Here is a 16,927-nt window from a genome sequence, read left to right as displayed (position 1 = left end):
GTGCTCTCTGCCTTCAGGAGCCAGTGCTCTAAGGAACAGGAAACCAGAGCAAGCACAGTTTAATGCCAGGTTTTGGGGACTCCTGACACCAGCAGTCAAAGTGTCGGCATTAATGGTAGGCAGCTGGATGGAGTTAGGTTCCTATACTCCAGAGTTTGCTGGATGCCGTTAGTCAGCTGGTCTTTGCAGGAGACTACTTTTGTCATTGCCGTATCTAGACAAATGACTTTCTGAAATCCTCTGGTGCTGTAGCATCAGTGCAGTTCCATCACGGCTAGCAACAGTGGGAATGCTACTGTACATCATCTGCCAGTATGTTACCATTGTGTTGTTTGTAAATCTTCCTTAGAGCAGGCCTGATCCTGACTCACACAGGTTACCATTACTCACATGAGTTATCCCACTGAGTTCCAAGTTCTTGAGATCCAAGACTGGATCTTTTCATATTTTGTTTTATTTTAAACCTTTAATGGAACATTAGATATTTTACTGACCACCTCTCCAGCATGTGACTTCAAGACAAGAAGGCTAGATGCAGGTAAAAATATGTCTCTATAGGTGATGCATTTATATTCCTCCATAAAGGGCATTTTGTGATGGAGCACCATACTCTGCCAGATGTGAAGTCTTTTATAATGACTCCAGACCACCTAGGAGGGATTGAGTTCGATCTGCAGCTTTTGTGGAGTGCACAGACTTTTGACTCCCCCTATCAGCTGTGGAGGGCAACCAGCTCCTATAACAGGTGAGGAAGGAGGACTGTGGGTACAGTTGGCTTTGTAGCTTCCATCAGCAGAATGGTGTTCGTGCATGCTGAGAATGCCAATGTTAACAGCATCCTGGAGCAAACTGTCCAGTTCAGTCATACTAGTACTTAATTTCTCTCTCTGCTGTTATGGCATTAGCCACTATCATGAAACTTTATTTCTGTTTATCTCCTGGGTGGCCTTGATAAATCCTCTAATCTGTTTGGATCTTGCGTAAGCAGAAAGGCTCTTTTGGGCACAGGATATAAGAATGGAGGTATAATATGTGAATGGCAACAGTCTCAGCTGTTAGATGTCCTGAACACATGATCAGGGCTTTTTTTATATTTATAAAAAATATTTATATTATATATATAATATAAAAATATGCTTATAAATGTTTTATTCTCCAAGAACTTCTCACCATATTAACAGCCTATCATTTATAGGGGCTTGGTAATGGGACATGGAGTCTTTGGGCCTGATTTTTGGTTGCCTTGCACCTGTTTAACTCTGTGGTAAATGACTGCACAAGGTGCAAGGCAACTGAGAATAAGATTTCCATTCACTTCTATGGTAACAGCTGAATTAAACCCTGGTTGGTGGGTAGCCCCTAATTTTGTTATTAATCTGGTGGCTCCTTTGTCTTCCTCCTCCAGCTGTGCTCTGTATCATCTTATATAAATGACACCTCTTCAAAACCCCTCCTTCTCTTTATCCGGCTGCCTCCTCTCCTCTTCTCGGTGTCCTGTCTTCTGTTTATTTACCTGAAATTGTAGGCCTTTTACAGCAGGCAACGTGTCTTACCTATCGGTCTGATTCTGATACCCTCACTCAATCGGACTACTTGTAAAATGAAATACCTTTACTCAGCCAGTAAAGTAGTATTAGAATCTGACCCTATGTTAGTAAGCACTATATACCTTTATTGCAGTACCTATATGATTCCTCATAACAAGGATTGTTGGTGGCCTATGTAAAATGGATTCAGTGGCCTCAAGTCTAGTCATCAGTATCTGCCTGGTGGGCAGACTCAGCAAAGGGAGCTAGAATTGAATGCCCTATGGAACCTGCATTACCTCAAGGTTTTAAGAGGAGGTACATAGGAGGGCAGCTTTCACTGCTACAGCCAACGCTGTATCCATCATGTGAGTAAAGGCAGAGCTTAATTCTCCAGGGCTGTCAATCCAGTTCCTTTCAAGTGTACTGAATTCATTTTTGGGGGGAGAGACAAAACTTCTGCGTAAGTAGCGTGGAAGTACTGGTAGTGACATCATTCCTAAGGGCGCATTGAGATTTGCGCTTTAAAGCAGGATTTCAGTCCCTGTGTTTCATAGTTTAATTAAAATCAAGGTTATCTTTGATATAAGTACTTACGCTATGATCCAGAAATATCTTCATTCACTCTTCTTTTCTTGCTATCATTTCAGTAAATGATCCCTTGTCTCTCATCCAGCTGTGTTCGTGCACACAGGCAAACAGAGCATCCTTAAACACTGTGGACCAAATTCTCATCCCTGCTGTAACTCCACTGGAATTGATGGACTTACACCTGGTGGTAGTGGTTCAAAACTTTTATCTTCGGTATTAGAATAGTGCAATAGGCACGGATAATCATTTGTACTAATGAGAAAATGCTGGATACAAAAAGCTGTGCAACTGCCCATCTGATAAATGTTTCCAGGCAGGTAAACAACTCCCAGATTAATACGGTAACCATGGCATCTCCCGTCTGTTTCCAGGAAGGACTATTCTGGAGAGTACACAATCTACTTAATTCCTTGTACTGTGCAGCCCACGCAGCCGTGGATTGACCCAGGAGACAAGCCATTGGCGTGTACTGCTCATGCCCCGGAAAGGTAAGGAGAGGCGCTATTTTCCTATTTCGCTGCTCACTCAGACCCCAAGGCCTGCGTTTAGAGTTGGTACAAATGGGTTAACCTCAAGGGAGTGGAGCGTGTGAGTAACTGATCATTTGTGGAGTCGGAAATGAAGAACCCTCCAATGAAAGAGATGGAAGTGTGTGGATATAGGAATGAGGAATAGTTATATTGAGATGTGAATGTGGTTGGGGCACACAAATTTCATAGATATTCAAGAAAGCCACCTAGTTGTTCAAACAGAAGGTGTGCAGTGGAATACGCCCCCAGAGGAGGAGGAGCAGCATACACAGCACCACAAGCTGAAATGGCTTAGATCACGGTATTAACTTTGTGCTAGGTTTACAAGGACACGGTCTGTCTGCTTGCATCATTTGCAGAGACACAGCAGGCATCTAACATGAGCTATAACAACAGCAGAAACGAGAGGGGAGAAAACTCTCTATTGGCTTTGGATTCTAGCAGTGAATGAGATTGTCCTCCATCAAAATAGTAGAACAGGACTCCAACAACATTAAATCTATACTTTGACTGGAGCTCCTCAGAACGATTTGTAACACAGCTGGTTTCACTACGTCTGAGCACTTGACTCAGATTTCAGCAAAAAATGGTCAGAAAGGCAGGGGAAAGCATGATATCTTTTTTTTTTTGTTCCCTTTTGCTTCTGTCAAAGACAATCTGTGGAGTTACATAGGCCTGATTGTAATAGGGGCTGAATATCAGTGGCTCCAGTGTGAGCTGCAGTGCTCAGGACATCTGAAAATCAGAACCACATTGTTCTTGTTCTCCTTTTGAGGTGAAGTTCACTACCCCTGCCCACATGCACTCAGACAGAGTAACTGGGCTGCGTGCAGGGTACTAAGCAGGAGTTGGGTTGTGGAAGATGAAATTTACTGTCTTAATCTCTGGCTCTTCTGCGATCGCTACTAAAGGTGGATTAGTGGCCACTGTCTTTCTCCATCCCTTATGGGGCATTTGGGTATATGAAACTCATGCTTGTTCCCTTGGCCTGCCTGCAAACCCCAGATCAATGCTGGTTTAGTCAGTCCCAGTTCTGGGGCTTGCAGGTGATGCAGAAGCCCACAACTAATCTGCCTGCTCCACCCTGAACAGAAGTTGATCCAGTAAAAGATATTACTTCACCCACCTTGCGTCTCTGCTCTCCCATGGACAGCCCTACCCCTAGACTTAAATAGTTGCAGTAGCCCTCTTCAACGGAGAAAATTTTACTCTTTATACCAGGCGGCAGCTATTTGTTATTAATGAGTGTTGTGCCCCATGTGCTCCAGTTTGAGCATATAAACAGTAAGAAATAAAGCTCCGAAGTGTCAAACAATAGTACCACAGCTGCTGGGTTCTTCTATAGACTCCTACGCTCTCATCAGCTGCTGCATCTCTGGAGGAAAACGATGACTTATGACCACTGCAGCTCAGGGGAAGATAGAGATCTAAGGTCTGGTCTACACACAGATTTTGTAGAACTGTGGTGGTTAGAGGGTGCGATTTTCACTCTAGTGTAGATGGTAATAAGCTAAACCAGCATAAATACCTTTACATCAATATAACTGTGTCCATTCTAGGATGGTGTGTACCAATTTAACTATCTGGGTATGTTTACAGGGGCATAACTTATGTGTGTGGACAAGTCCAAGCTGCATTTCCTTCTTTTCTTCTTTGAGTGCTTGCTCATGTCCATTCCATATTAGGTGTGTGTGCTTGCCACATGCACCGGTGCCGGAAGTTTTGTCCTCAGCAATATCCTTAGGGGGCACCAGAGCCCATCCCTTGACGTGGTGCCCATATGGTGCAGTATAATGGGTGTGGCCAGGTTCCCCCACCCTCATTTCCTTCTTGCCACCAGTGATGGTGCTGGAACATCTGCTGCTTTGACTAGCATTGTTTCGTTTTCTGTTCTTGTGAACTTTGAAAACCTGTAGTATAGTTGTATATAGTTAGTGGTTTCTTAGTTACCCTTAGTAGTAGTTCATAACTTTTCGTGAGTCCCAAACAGGACTCAGTTGGGGAATGAGGCATGCCCTGGTCCCCAAGCTTTAAGCCCTGCAATTGCTGCAAATGGCTTATGCCCGTCACCAATCCACATACCAGCTGCCTAAGGTGCTTAGGTGAAGGGCACAGAAGTGACAAGTGCCGTATCTGCAAGTCCTTTAAACCTAGGACGAAGAAGTGAGATATCCATCTGAAAGTGCTCCTAATGGAGTCGGCACTCACTCTGGCAATGGAGCAGCGGTTCTACTCTGCACTGAGCACCATGGCCTTCTTGCGCAGTGCTCCGCCGGTGCCATCCATGACCTGGCACTGGTCCCACTCCACGGCTCTGGGGAAGAAGCCGAAAAAGACTGGGAGGGGAAGATCTCCTACCTACCGTAAGGGACAGGAGAGGGCTGGGGGACGAGTCATGACTCATGCCAGGCAGCTCAACACTCCCTTCAGGAAATAAGGCCCCAGCTTAAGTCGAGCAATGCAGCTCAACCCATGCTTCGCCTGCGACCCTGGATAGCAGTGCAGGCCCTGGCCAGCTTCAGGTGCCGTCGACATCCAAAGCTCTTCGAGCGGCTCAGGAGAGTCTGATGTTCCCAGTGCCGCCCACATTGGCTCCCATGGTACCTCAGTCTTGGGGAAAACCCACGTTGGGACCTGTGTGTGTGTCCCAGCCTCAGCAGTACCAATCCACATCGAGAGGGATGTCCTGCCACTGTTCACCCACCAAAGCCATCATGCCTGAGGACTGGAGAGGCAGGCTCAGCAGAGCCCTCTTCGGTCCCCGCACCGGGAGCACTGATCAAGAGACTAGTGGTGTACCTCGCTGGTAGATTGGCACAGACCCTCTGAGGCATGCACCACCCGACAAGAACTCTGGGACCGGCCCTGACCATCTCCAAGGGCCCAGGACAGGTCCTGGGACCAATCAGTCACCAGAGACCGCCAATCACTGGGCCATCATCGCCTGTCTCCAAGAAGGAGTTCGCCCTTTTGGCAGTTAACCACAAGGAGAGGCAAGGACAACCTGGGGCCAATCCCAAAAATGAAGAGTCGAGAAACGCTTGATCTCATTGGACGTAAGGTTTATTCGTCTTCCAGCCTTCAACTGAGAGTGGCCAACCACCAAGCCTTCCTTGGCCGATATGACTTTAATATGTGGCAAGCTATGGCCAAGTTTGAATGGTCACTTCCCAAGGCTTCCAGGGAGTTCCGAGTGATCCTCAATGAGAGCACAACTGCAGCCAGGGTGACCCTCCAGGCAGCGTCAGAGCTGCAGACGCTGCTGCCTGCACCACAGCTTCCGCTATCTCCATGCAGAGAGTTTCTTGGCTACACCTCTCTGGGTTGTCCACCGAGGCCTAGCAGTCATTGCAGAATCTGCCCTTCGATGGCAGGGCCCTATTTACCGAGCAAACAGACAGCAAGTTGCATGGCTTCAAGGTCTCCTGCACCAACCTGAAAACTCCTGGGTCTCTACGTCCCAGCCCCGGCACGTAAGCAGTTCAAACCACAGCAGCCTGAGGGCCAAGGGAGCCAGCTTCAGCAGGAACAGCCCCATAAACAAGCCAAGGGTTACAAGTGCCGCCCAAGCCACCCACTTCTACTCTCGGCACAGTCAATGTATCAGAGGGTAGCCGTGTTAGTCTGGATCTGTAAAAGCAGCAAAGAATCCTGTGGCACCTTATAGACTAACAGACGTTTTGGAGTTCCATACGGCTAAATGCAGTGCCTTATAAGGTGCCACAGGATTCTTTGCTGCTTTTACAGATCCAGACTAACACGGCTACCCTCTGATACTTGACACCATGCAAGGCACTGCATTTAGCCGTATGGAACTCCAAAACGTCTGTTAGTCTATAAGGTGCCACAGGATTCTTTGCTGCTTTTACAGATCCAGACTAACACGGCTACCCTCTGATACTTGACACCATGCAAGGCATTGCATTTAGCCATATGGAACTCCAAAACGTCTGTTAGTCTATAAGGTGCCACAGGATTCTTTGCTGCTTTTACAGATCCAGACTAACACGGCTACCCCTCTGATACTTGACACCATGCAAGGCACTGCATTTAGCCGTATGGAACTCCAAAACGTCTGTTAGTCTATAAGGTGCCACAGGATTCTTTGCTGCTTTTACAGTCAATGTAATAAGCAGAGGGTCAAACAGTCATTTTGAGGGTTATGTCCGAGGGCGACCTACCAGATTATTCCCTGGATCCATCTTTCCCAGTGTTCTTCAACCGCCTTTCCCCTTTCCTCCCGACATGGACCATTATAACTTTGGACCGTTGGGTCCTCAGCACAGTGGAAGGGGATTAAACTCTCCAGTTCCTTTCTCCCCCACCCCCTTCACATCTGCCTTTGCCGTCCCTCTTCAGAGACCCTTCTCACGAGAGTCTCCTCGCACAGGAGGTAAAGGGATTGCTACAGCTGGGTGCAGTGGAGGAATTTCTTCTCAAGTACAGGAACAAGGAGTTCTATTCCCAGTCCTTTTTAATCCCAAAGGCTAAAGACAGTCTGCTGGCCATCCTGGACTTGCGAGACCTCAACAAGTATCTACAGAAGCTAAAGTTCCACATGGTCTCTCTCGCTTCTATTATCTCCTCCCTGGATCCGAGAGACTGGTATGCTGCCCTCGACTTGAAGGACACATACTTCCACATAGCGATCTTTCGAGGACTACCAGTTTATGGTCCTTCCGTTCAGCCTGGCGACAGCACTGAGAGTGTTTACCAAGTGCCTATCGGCGGTGGCTTATCTCAGGCATCGGGGTATCCAGCTCCACCCGTATCTCAATGACTGGCTCGTCAAGGACGGCTCCAAATCTGAAGTCCAAAGGGATGGTGCTTCAAGCCCCATGCCGCTCTCTGGGCTTACTAGTGAACAACAAAAAGTCAACGTTAGTGCCAGTGCAGAGGATAAAGTTTGTTGGAGTGGTCCTTGACTCAACCTGCGCCAGAGTGTTCCTGCCGCTGGAATGATTCCACACAATGGCAAACCTCATCGCAGAAGTCTCAGCATTCCCTCTTGCTCCTCTTCCTCTGCCTAGAGCCAGGGTCTGCCTGCACCTGCTGGGCCATATGACAGCATGCGCTTACATGGTCCGCCATGCCAGACTCCAGATGCAGCCCCTGCAACAATGGCTGATGACAGTCTGTTCCCAGTCCTGAGACTCCCTAGAGAAGATCGTTACCATTCCCCAGGCGATACTTACCTCACTGTGATGGTGGACTGACAGCTGGACAGTCCTGGAAGGGGTTCTATTTGACAACCCCCCCACTCCATCAAGTTGGTGTCAGACACCTCGGACCTTGGCTTGGGGGCACATCTCGGCAACCTCCAGACACAGGGGATGTGGTGCCCGGAGGAGGCGTGGTTATACATAAACATCAAAGAGCTCCGAGCAGTCCAGCTGGCATGTGGAGTCTGCTTGCCCCACCTGTCAGTCAAGGTGGTATGAGTCCTGACGGACAACACAGCCTCGATGTTCTACATCAACAGGCAAGCGGGAGCATGCTCGTCAGCTCTCTGTCAGGAGGCACTCCATCTGTGGGTCTTCTGCATCAGCCACAAAATCCACCAGGAAGCTTGTCACCTTCCTGGCATCAGTAATATGCTGGCAGACCAGCTCAGCAGGTATTTCTCCTCTCACCATGAGTGGTTGCACCATACAGAGGTAGCCTACATGATCTTCCAAAAATGGGGATCTCCCCAAGTGGACCTGTTCACCAGGGGCGGCTCTAGGGATTTTGCTGCCCCAAGCACGGCAGGCAGGCTGCCTCCAGCGGTTTGCCTGCGGAGGGTCCTCTGGTCCCCGCGGCTTCAGCAGACCTCCCGCAGACACGTCCTCCGAAGTCTTCAGCAGACCTCCCGCAGACACATCCGCCCTCACAGCACCGGCAGAGCGCCCCCTGCGGCTTGCCGCCCCAAGCATGTGATTGGCGTGCTGGGGCCTGAAACCGCCCCTGCTGTTCACTACCAGACAGAACAGGAAATGCCACCAGTTTTGTTCTCAACCAGGTCTTAGCAAGGACTCCCTCTCCGATATCTTCCTGCTGTCGTGGTTAGGGAGCCTGGTGTACGCTATGATAAATCGGAGGGAGGAAGGACTCATTGGGATAGGGAATGTTTAGGTAGACGCGATCAAGTTTATTTTTTTATTTTGGCTTGGGGATCTCCTCTGTGCTAACTCCAGATGCTTTTGTTTGCTTCTAACCTTTAAGTTGAACCCCCCAAAAAGCTATTTTGGATCCTTAATTTTTGGAATTTATCTAGTAAAAGCCTAAGTTCCAAATATATTTTCTTTTTTTTTAATAAAATTTACAGGATTGGATTTTTGGTGTCCTAAGAAGTTTGTGCCTATGTTGTTTAATTAGGTGGTGGCAATTGCTAATTTCCTTTGTTACCTTTCTCGGCTCTTCCCCGGAGCAGGGGTGAAAGGGCTTGAGGGTACCCTACAAGGAGGCATTCCCAAGTGCTCCTTCCTGGACCCAAGGGGTTTTTTTGCATTTGGGTGGTAGCAGCATTTACCAAGCCAAGGTCAGAGAAAAGCTGTAACTTTGGGAGTTTAATACAAGCCTGGAATGGCAAGTATTAATTTTTAGAATCCTTGCGGGCCCCCCCTTTCTGCATTCAAAGTGCCAGAGTGGGGATTCAGCCCTGACATACGCCTTCCCTCCGATTCTACTCATCAGCAGGGCCCTGGCAAAGATAAAGAGAGACCAGGCACAGGTTATCATGATTGCCCATGATCTCTTACCTGTGGCCCGTGAACTCCTACCCATCTCCAGGAGTACTGCTTTGGAGTCACCTAATATGGAATGGACATGAGCAAGCACTTGAAGAAGAAAAGACAGTTACCTTTTCCGTAAATGGTGTTCTTCGAGATGTGTTGCTCATGTCCATTCCATGACCCGGCCTCCTTCCCCACTGTCGAAGTTTCTGGCAAGAAGGAACTGAGGATTGAGGGAGCTGGCGGTGCCCCTTATACCACGCCATGCAGGCGCCACTCCAGGGAGTGCCAGAGCTAGTTCCCTACAGATACTGCTGAGGGAAAAACTTCTGACACCGGTGCATGTGACGAGCACACACACCTAATATGGAATGGACATGAGCAACACACCTCGAAGAACACCAGTTACAGAAAAGGTAACTGTCTTTTCTTCTCCTCCCAAATTTAGATTTTTGATCCCAATAGCCTTCCAGCAGACAAACCGCCCAGTTCCTGTCGTATACTCTCTGAACACAGAGTTTCAGCTCTGTAACAATGAGAAAGTATTTTTGATGGATCCCACTAAATCTGAAATGTCTTTGGCAGAAATGGATTACAAAGGAGCTTTTTCAAAGGGTAAGACCTTTTCCTTCGCCTTGTTAATTTACTTTAGCTAAAGGGTCCATCTGTGCAGCCTCTATTATTGTGTAAGAGAAATGATGTGATAGCGGAGATTCATCTTGCCTAGTGAGCACGCTATGTTACAGAATCATGCTACAATCCTGTCAGACCATGACTATAACTGTTGTATAATACAGTCATACCACAATATGGCACAATCTACATAGGCAACTCTAAACCCTGTCATAATACTATTCCCCATCCTGGTTGATTTGGCTGTGTAGGTGGTCTCTTTAATCTTTCTGAATTACTCCTCTTCCTCCCATGAATACAAATATGACTATTATTCTCTCAACCTTCTCAGGTCAAATCCTATATGGCCGTGTGCTTTGGAATCCTGAACAAAATCTAAATGCTGCCTACAAACTGCAGCTGGAAAAAGTCTATCTCTGTACTGGCAAGGATGGTTACGTGCCTTTCTTTGACCCTACTGGAACAATCTATAATGAGGGGCCACAGTATGGCTGTATTCAACCCAACAAGCACCTAAAACACAGATTTCTGCTACTGGTAAGTTGTACACTGGACAAAATTGTGACACGGAATTGTGGCAGCTGTAGAGTTGTGAGTAGTAATGTCAGGGCAGATTCTGAAACCATCTCTGCTAAACTGTGTGATAATCCGTGACAGGAACTCTTTGTATTTCTGATACTGCCTTTGGTCTGATAAAATTCCATGGAAAGACAGTGAGGTTGAGCAAATCTCAAAGACACAGTTCAATCACAAAATTACTGAATGGAGATGGAGACGAAACTACTTTCTAACCCAGGTCAAGGGTGAGACTTGATAAGGCCCATTCAAGATGAGGAAAATGAGCCATTTAGCAAGTTCTATAGCTAACATCTTTTAAATAGCATGTTTTAAACAGCACCTTGTTTAGACAAAGGCAGTGACGTTGAAACACACTTTAGCTTGTCGTGGGTAACACTACGGTTCCTGTGTTTAGCTAACGTGTTTGCGAAATGGCATCACATTTTCCTAGTGTAGACTGGCCCTGACTGGACAGGAGGGCAAGCTTGTCCAACTGTTGTCTACACTGTGCACGTTCTGTGTATAAAACAACCTCATGTTCTAGGGTTGTTGATCCAGCATCTTTCATGAGCTTTAAATTCACTTTCTCTTCTTCACAGACACCCTGTAACTTTTAAACCCAGGCTGTTTGTTTGAGCCATAGCTCACATTTTTTAGTCTGCTCAATCGCTCTCCTCAGGCCTTGTCTACACCAGGCTTTTTGTCTCCAAGTTTGCAGCATGGTTCCCAGTGCAGGCAGACAGACTATAGCAGTGTGATTGTGGCAGATCAGGCTAGCCACCCGAGTATGTACCCAGGGATCAGGCAGGTTTGTAGTAGGATTGCTAGCCTGAGCTGCACACTTCAGTTTTCAGCATACTAGCTGGAGGCAGCCTTACACCTGTGTGCCTCAGTGCCAGCACTTGGGGAATCCTCCCTTGGCTGGATACAAGGCCTTTCGGGCTCTTTTATGCCACTCTAGCTCCTTTATGTGGCATAAGTGGGCTGGTGCAGGGGTGAGGTTCTCATCTGTAGGGTAGACACACCTTTATTTCTGTGTACTTTCACTGAAATATTTGCCTATGATGCTGTTTATATCTCACTTTTTCTTACATGTTCCTAAAGCAAGTAGCATCTTACTGCACAACTGTGTGAAAGGCAGGAGCATGGGGTTGTATAGTATATTAAATATAAGTCCAAATCCTGTGGACCTTACCCATCATTTCCTCACTCCTTATTCAGACACCTTCCCATTAGTCTGAGGACTAGGAAAAATTGAAGAAAGTCCTTGTGATTTGTACCTCATTTTGAATGTACGGTTATATAAACATATTTGTAACAGCAGCCCCCTCAGCATATAGAAGGACATTTACTCATCAATTTAACAAAAACCTCTTTCATTGTATGAAATGGTGACTAGTGCACATAACATGTTTAACTCTAAGTGCAGGCTTTGAAATTAACATTTACCAGGGTCCTGGATGGCAGCCATGCTACCATTCAGCAGCATAATAAAAGGCACCCTTAGTATTCTGAGTAAATTTTCATGCATCTATGTATTAGGCTGGTTACGCTCAGCGCTGGGGTGTTTAGTTTAATAAACCTAATCTAGGGATGTTCTATTACAAACAAAATATCAAATGTTGTAAATCAAATTACAATTATAATTACACCTCTACTCCAATATAATGCAACCCGCTATAACACGAATTCGGATATAACGTAGTAAAGCAGTGCTTGGGGTGGGAGGGGGCTGCGCACCCCAGCGGATCAAAGCAAGTTCGATATAACGCTGTTTCACCTACAATGCAGTAAGATTTTTTTGGCTCCCGAGGACAGCATTATATCTGGGTAGAGGTGTCTTTCCTATGCTGTGAAATGCACTATATTAAAAATGATTCTTTCCTAAGTCCTAGGAGTTGGCACTTTGTACAACCACTTACATGGCCTTGGGTTTGACTTTTGACTGAGAGATGTAGGGCATTATTCTTGGACCTGGATTCTTGCTTCCCCTCTGAGAGATCTGCTGAGGTGACCTGCTTAGCCTCAGGTGGCTGTGGCTGATTTATTGAGCCCCAGACACATACCCGCATGGATCTCAACATTGTATTAGGGCCTCACTGTTCATTTCTATGATTGAGCACCGCTTGATGATGTCCTTTTTAGTGAAGTCCTCCCGAGTCTAGTTCAGCAGGGAATTGTTGGCTGTGGCTTGGTCTTTGCAGGAAGAAGGGAAACTGAAGTAAGAAACTGGGAGAGTAGCAGGACTCTAACAGGAGCAAAGAAGTCTCTCTCTGGGGAAAATAATGGCAACTGGATAATTTATGAAAAAAACTGGTTTAAATTTCTCTTAGGGAAAAAATGAAAGGAAAAAAATTAGGAATAGGGACACTTATGTCTTTGGATTAGCACCAGGAGTTAAGGAAGGAATGTGTTTTAAGGAAGCTTTTGACTCGAGAGGATGGCCGTTAGATGCACAAGAAGGGAGTGGAAGAGGGCCGTGCTGGGTCAGCATGGAAGGAGGCACAAAGACATGAGTGAGAGATGCTCTTCTTGTGTCCTTTTGCTGCTTCCTATAACACATTAACCAAAAAGTCAACTTTGACAAATCTCAGTTGTCATGTAGCTATTGGTTGCTAATTTGTTACTAATGTATGTGTCACCCATAGTGTGTGGTCCCATTTCTTCAGTACATATTGCTTTCTGTAAATTCCAGGACCGAAACCAACCTGAAGTAACTGATAAGTATTTCCACGATGTACCTTTTGATGCCCACTTTGTCTCTGAATTGTCTGATTTCCACTTGGTGAGCAGCATGCCAGGAGTGGATGGATTTACTATGAAAGTGGATGCTCTCTACAAGGTATGTTGCATAAGATGCACAGTACCACAAAACAAACTTTGTTATACAGACAGTCCAAGATACTTTGTGCTTTACAGACTCTAGGCCTGACCCTGCATGTATAGAAGTCCAACACACACTAAGGCAAGCCTTGCAGTCTTATCTAATTTTCTGTGGACAAATTCAGCACATATTTCCTAGTACCAGAAACACTCTTCAACAATTTAGGGCTCTAATTCTTTACTGGGATCCACTAGCACAAGTCTCTGTATCCATGCAGAGTCTCGTTGAACCCAGCTCATATTCACTTCCTTTAATGCTAATCTTCAGGTAGGAAGTGGATTTCAGAACTCCAGCCCAGGGCCTTCATGTTCAACCTGTAAATGTGCTGAGTCCCTTTAACTGATCCTGAAGTCAGTAGGAATTTAGAGTACTTAGCAGTTCTCCCTGGATCAAACCACTCAGTTATAAAGGTGGAGTTCCTAGAAGGTGGGTGCTGTCTCTGCACAGTTACCCAGCAAGATATGACTTAATGGAATGTAGGTGGAATATAAAGAATATAGGTGAGACCTCATTGTCAACAGCTACATGAAGGAAGCTATCTATCAATGGGTTTTACAGGAGCTGCATGTTAATCAATTTGAAGGTTCTTATTAACTCTAGTGCACGTTGATTCAGCTCCTTAGCACATGATCACACCTTTGCCATGGTGGGCTCTCGGACAAGGAACTTGCTGTTCCCTGAGATCCATCTCAGCTCATCTTAAAATCATCATATGTTGGAACAAGAGGCATTAGATGGGAGAATGTATTATCTTCCCCTTCCCTACACTTTTCCCACATTTTCCCACTGAACTCCATTTGGATTTAGGGCTCCCCAGCACTCTTCAGGATCAGACCTTAAAATTAGACAATGAATACTGTTCAGACGAACTCCAGCACATAAACTGGAGATCAGAAATTCAGTTCAGCTCCCCACCAACTCCCAGAATGGATTTATTTGTTTGACCTTTCCTAAGACAGCGCTGTATTTAGTTTTTAAAATATATTTGTAATTAAATATTTAATGACAGTTCTCCAAGCCGTTCAGCAAAGAGTCTCTTTTAAAATAGTTATTATTTATGAATAATTTACTAGTATTATCATCGTTAGTTATCAGAGCTGGTCCAAAACAGTAAACAAATTTATAAAAACAATTTTATTGTTCTTTCCAAAAAAAGTGAAATGTTGATTAATTTTTTTCAAAAATAAAAAACTGTCAAACTTTCAGAAGTTAAAAATGGGAAAAAATATGAATTTTGTGGGGTCAGACAAATAATGTTGACACAAAAGTCATTAAAAAATGAAATTAAAAAAATCCAACTAGCTATATATTATTGTTAATATTTCTAGAACTGGACAGAACATTTAAAAATGATTAACAGTGAAACAAAATATTGACACAATATTCTGGGCAATATTTGCCCCCATTTTTTGGTCAGCTCAAATTGTTAATATATTGCTGTTGGTCACCAAACTATGTGATAGTGTGATCGCTTCCATTATGGTCAATGCATGGAGAACTGAACGGGGACCTCCACAGCTAAAACTATGAGCTGCTACTGCTTGAGCTAAAGCTTCCCGAGGAGGACTGTAACAGACCTATATCATCTGTAAATCAGGCACAGACAGGCACCTATATAACATGCACTTGTCCCTGGCTTATAGAGTAGCACTTTGCCCATTTCCATCTGCTTTGAACAGAATTCTAGCATCACTTTAGCTAAAGTCCCAGAGTAAAGTCTCTTGTGTGTATGTTCTGTCATAAAGGTGGAAGCTGGACACCAATGGTACCTTCAGGTGATCTATATAATTGGCCCAGAAACCATTGCAGGGCCCCGTGTTCAACGGTCTCTCACTCACTACCTGAAACGCAGCCGCAGGGACCTGGTGGACAACAACGGCAGACTGATTCTGGATGACTCGTTGATCTATGACAATGAAGGCGACCAAGTCAAGAATGGCACCAACATGAAATCGCTGAGCCTGGAGGTTCAGGAAGCAGTAGTGTCTGCTTCCTTATCACAAACAGGGGCTTCCATAGGAAGTGCATTTGCTGCCATCATGCTGCTGCTGCTTGTGCTCCTGTTAGTTTGCTTCATAACCCGGAAATGTCGAAAGCAGAAGAAGAAGAAAAAGCCTGCCAAAGATATCATGGAGGAATATCCTCTCAACACCAAGATAGAAGTACCCAAGAAAAACACAGAAAGGGCAGAGAAGAACGTAAACAGACAATACTGCACTGTGAGGAATATCAATATATTAAGTGACAATGAGGGTGCCTACAAGGTCAAAGGTGCTAAGGTCAAACAAGTGAATTTAGAGGTCAAAGTTCACAACAATTTACATGATGGAACGGAAGTTTGAGAGTGCACATTTTTTTGTAAAAGCTTTTTATAAATTGTAAAAAATAAAATAAAAATTTACTGGTATTTTTATAATCTGGTGGAAAAGGGAAGAATATAGCTTTGAGTGGTGGACAGCAATGCATCCTCCCATGCTGTAACTCACAACTGAGCTACCTCATTCAAAGCAGGATTGTGTGACACACCTAGGGCAGAAAACATTGAAACTTTCATGTGGTATCTCTACCAACATTCAGTTCTATTTTACGCTGTACCGCTTTCATAACAGCGCTCCTGGCAGGCAAATATTTACGTAAGCTCTAATTCTAATAAGAACAGTTCATTCTAATGGGGTTTAATAATGCTGGAAGTTCAATAGGCCAGTGCGTATCCTTAGCAAGATCCTTAGAAGAGCTGGAATCTATTCAATTCCGCTTGATACTGCTTTCCTTTGCTCTTCTTTTTTGCTGGAAGACATCATGAGAACATGACAGTTTTGGTCAAGCATACAGGCACACACAGCCAGTTCTGAAACTAATACCAGTATCTTCTCAATGGATGATCTGCATGGGAGCAGGGGTGAAAGTAACTTACAGGATTTACCGGTACTGCTGGAGTCCTGAGGGGGGGCGTGGCCTCATCTGGAAGAGGCATGGCCTCTCAAGATTTAAAGGCCTTGAGGGACCAGCTGTGGCTGGGAGACCCAGAGCCTTTAAATCAACCAGGGGCTCCCAGCTGCAGAGGTGGCTGGGAGCCCCCTGGGGCTCAGGGGCAAATTAAAGGGCCTGGGGCTCTGGTTACCAGGGGGAACCCCGAGCTTTGCGGGGCTGGGGCAGGGATTTAAAGGGCCCAGAGTTCCTGCTACTGAGGGAAGCCCGGAGCCCTTTAAATTCTGGCCCCAGCCCGGCCGCCAGAGCCATGGCTGGGATTCAAAGAGCTCTGGGCTGCCCACAGTGGTGGGGAGCTCTGAGTCCTTTAAATCTCAGCTGTGGCCGGGATTCAAAGGGCTCTGGGCTGCCCAGAGCTTTGAGCCCTTTAAATCCCAGCCCCGGCCCGGCCGCCAGAGCCGCAGACGGGATTCAAAGGGCTCTGGGCTGCCTGCAGTGGCGGGGAGCTCTGAGCTCTTTAAATCTCAGCCGTGGCCGGGATTTAAAGGGCTCTGGGCTGCCCGC

The 16,927-nt window shown here is 45.8% G+C and overlaps 1 protein-coding gene across 4 annotated transcripts in view; it reads left to right on the top strand.

Moving 5' to 3' along the window:
* The window catches only part of FRAS1 (Fraser extracellular matrix complex subunit 1), a 328,015-nt gene extending 311,618 nt beyond the window's left edge, over window positions 1–16,397 (top strand). For all 4 annotated transcript variants that reach the window (XM_030565123.1, XM_030565122.1, XM_030565124.1 and 1 more), the window contains 6 exons: window positions 586–745; window positions 2,489–2,605; window positions 9,809–9,975; window positions 10,325–10,530; window positions 13,247–13,393; window positions 15,181–16,397. In XM_030565123.1, the coding sequence (XP_030420983.1) occupies window positions 586–745; window positions 2,489–2,605; window positions 9,809–9,975; window positions 10,325–10,530; window positions 13,247–13,393; window positions 15,181–15,777 (1,394 nt within the window). In that variant the 3' untranslated portion in view covers window positions 15,778–16,397. The remainder of the gene's footprint in view (window positions 1–585; window positions 746–2,488; window positions 2,606–9,808; window positions 9,976–10,324; window positions 10,531–13,246; window positions 13,394–15,180) is intronic.
* Window positions 16,398–16,927: the final 530 nt, after the last annotated feature.

The sequence above is a fragment of the Gopherus evgoodei genome, chromosome 5, assembly GCF_007399415.2.
Source record: "Gopherus evgoodei ecotype Sinaloan lineage chromosome 5, rGopEvg1_v1.p, whole genome shotgun sequence".
In the NCBI taxonomy this organism is placed as follows: domain Eukaryota; kingdom Metazoa; phylum Chordata; order Testudines; family Testudinidae; genus Gopherus; species Gopherus evgoodei.
Note: the sequence above shows the minus strand (reverse complement) of the source record. Positions and strands in the feature narration are given on the sequence as shown.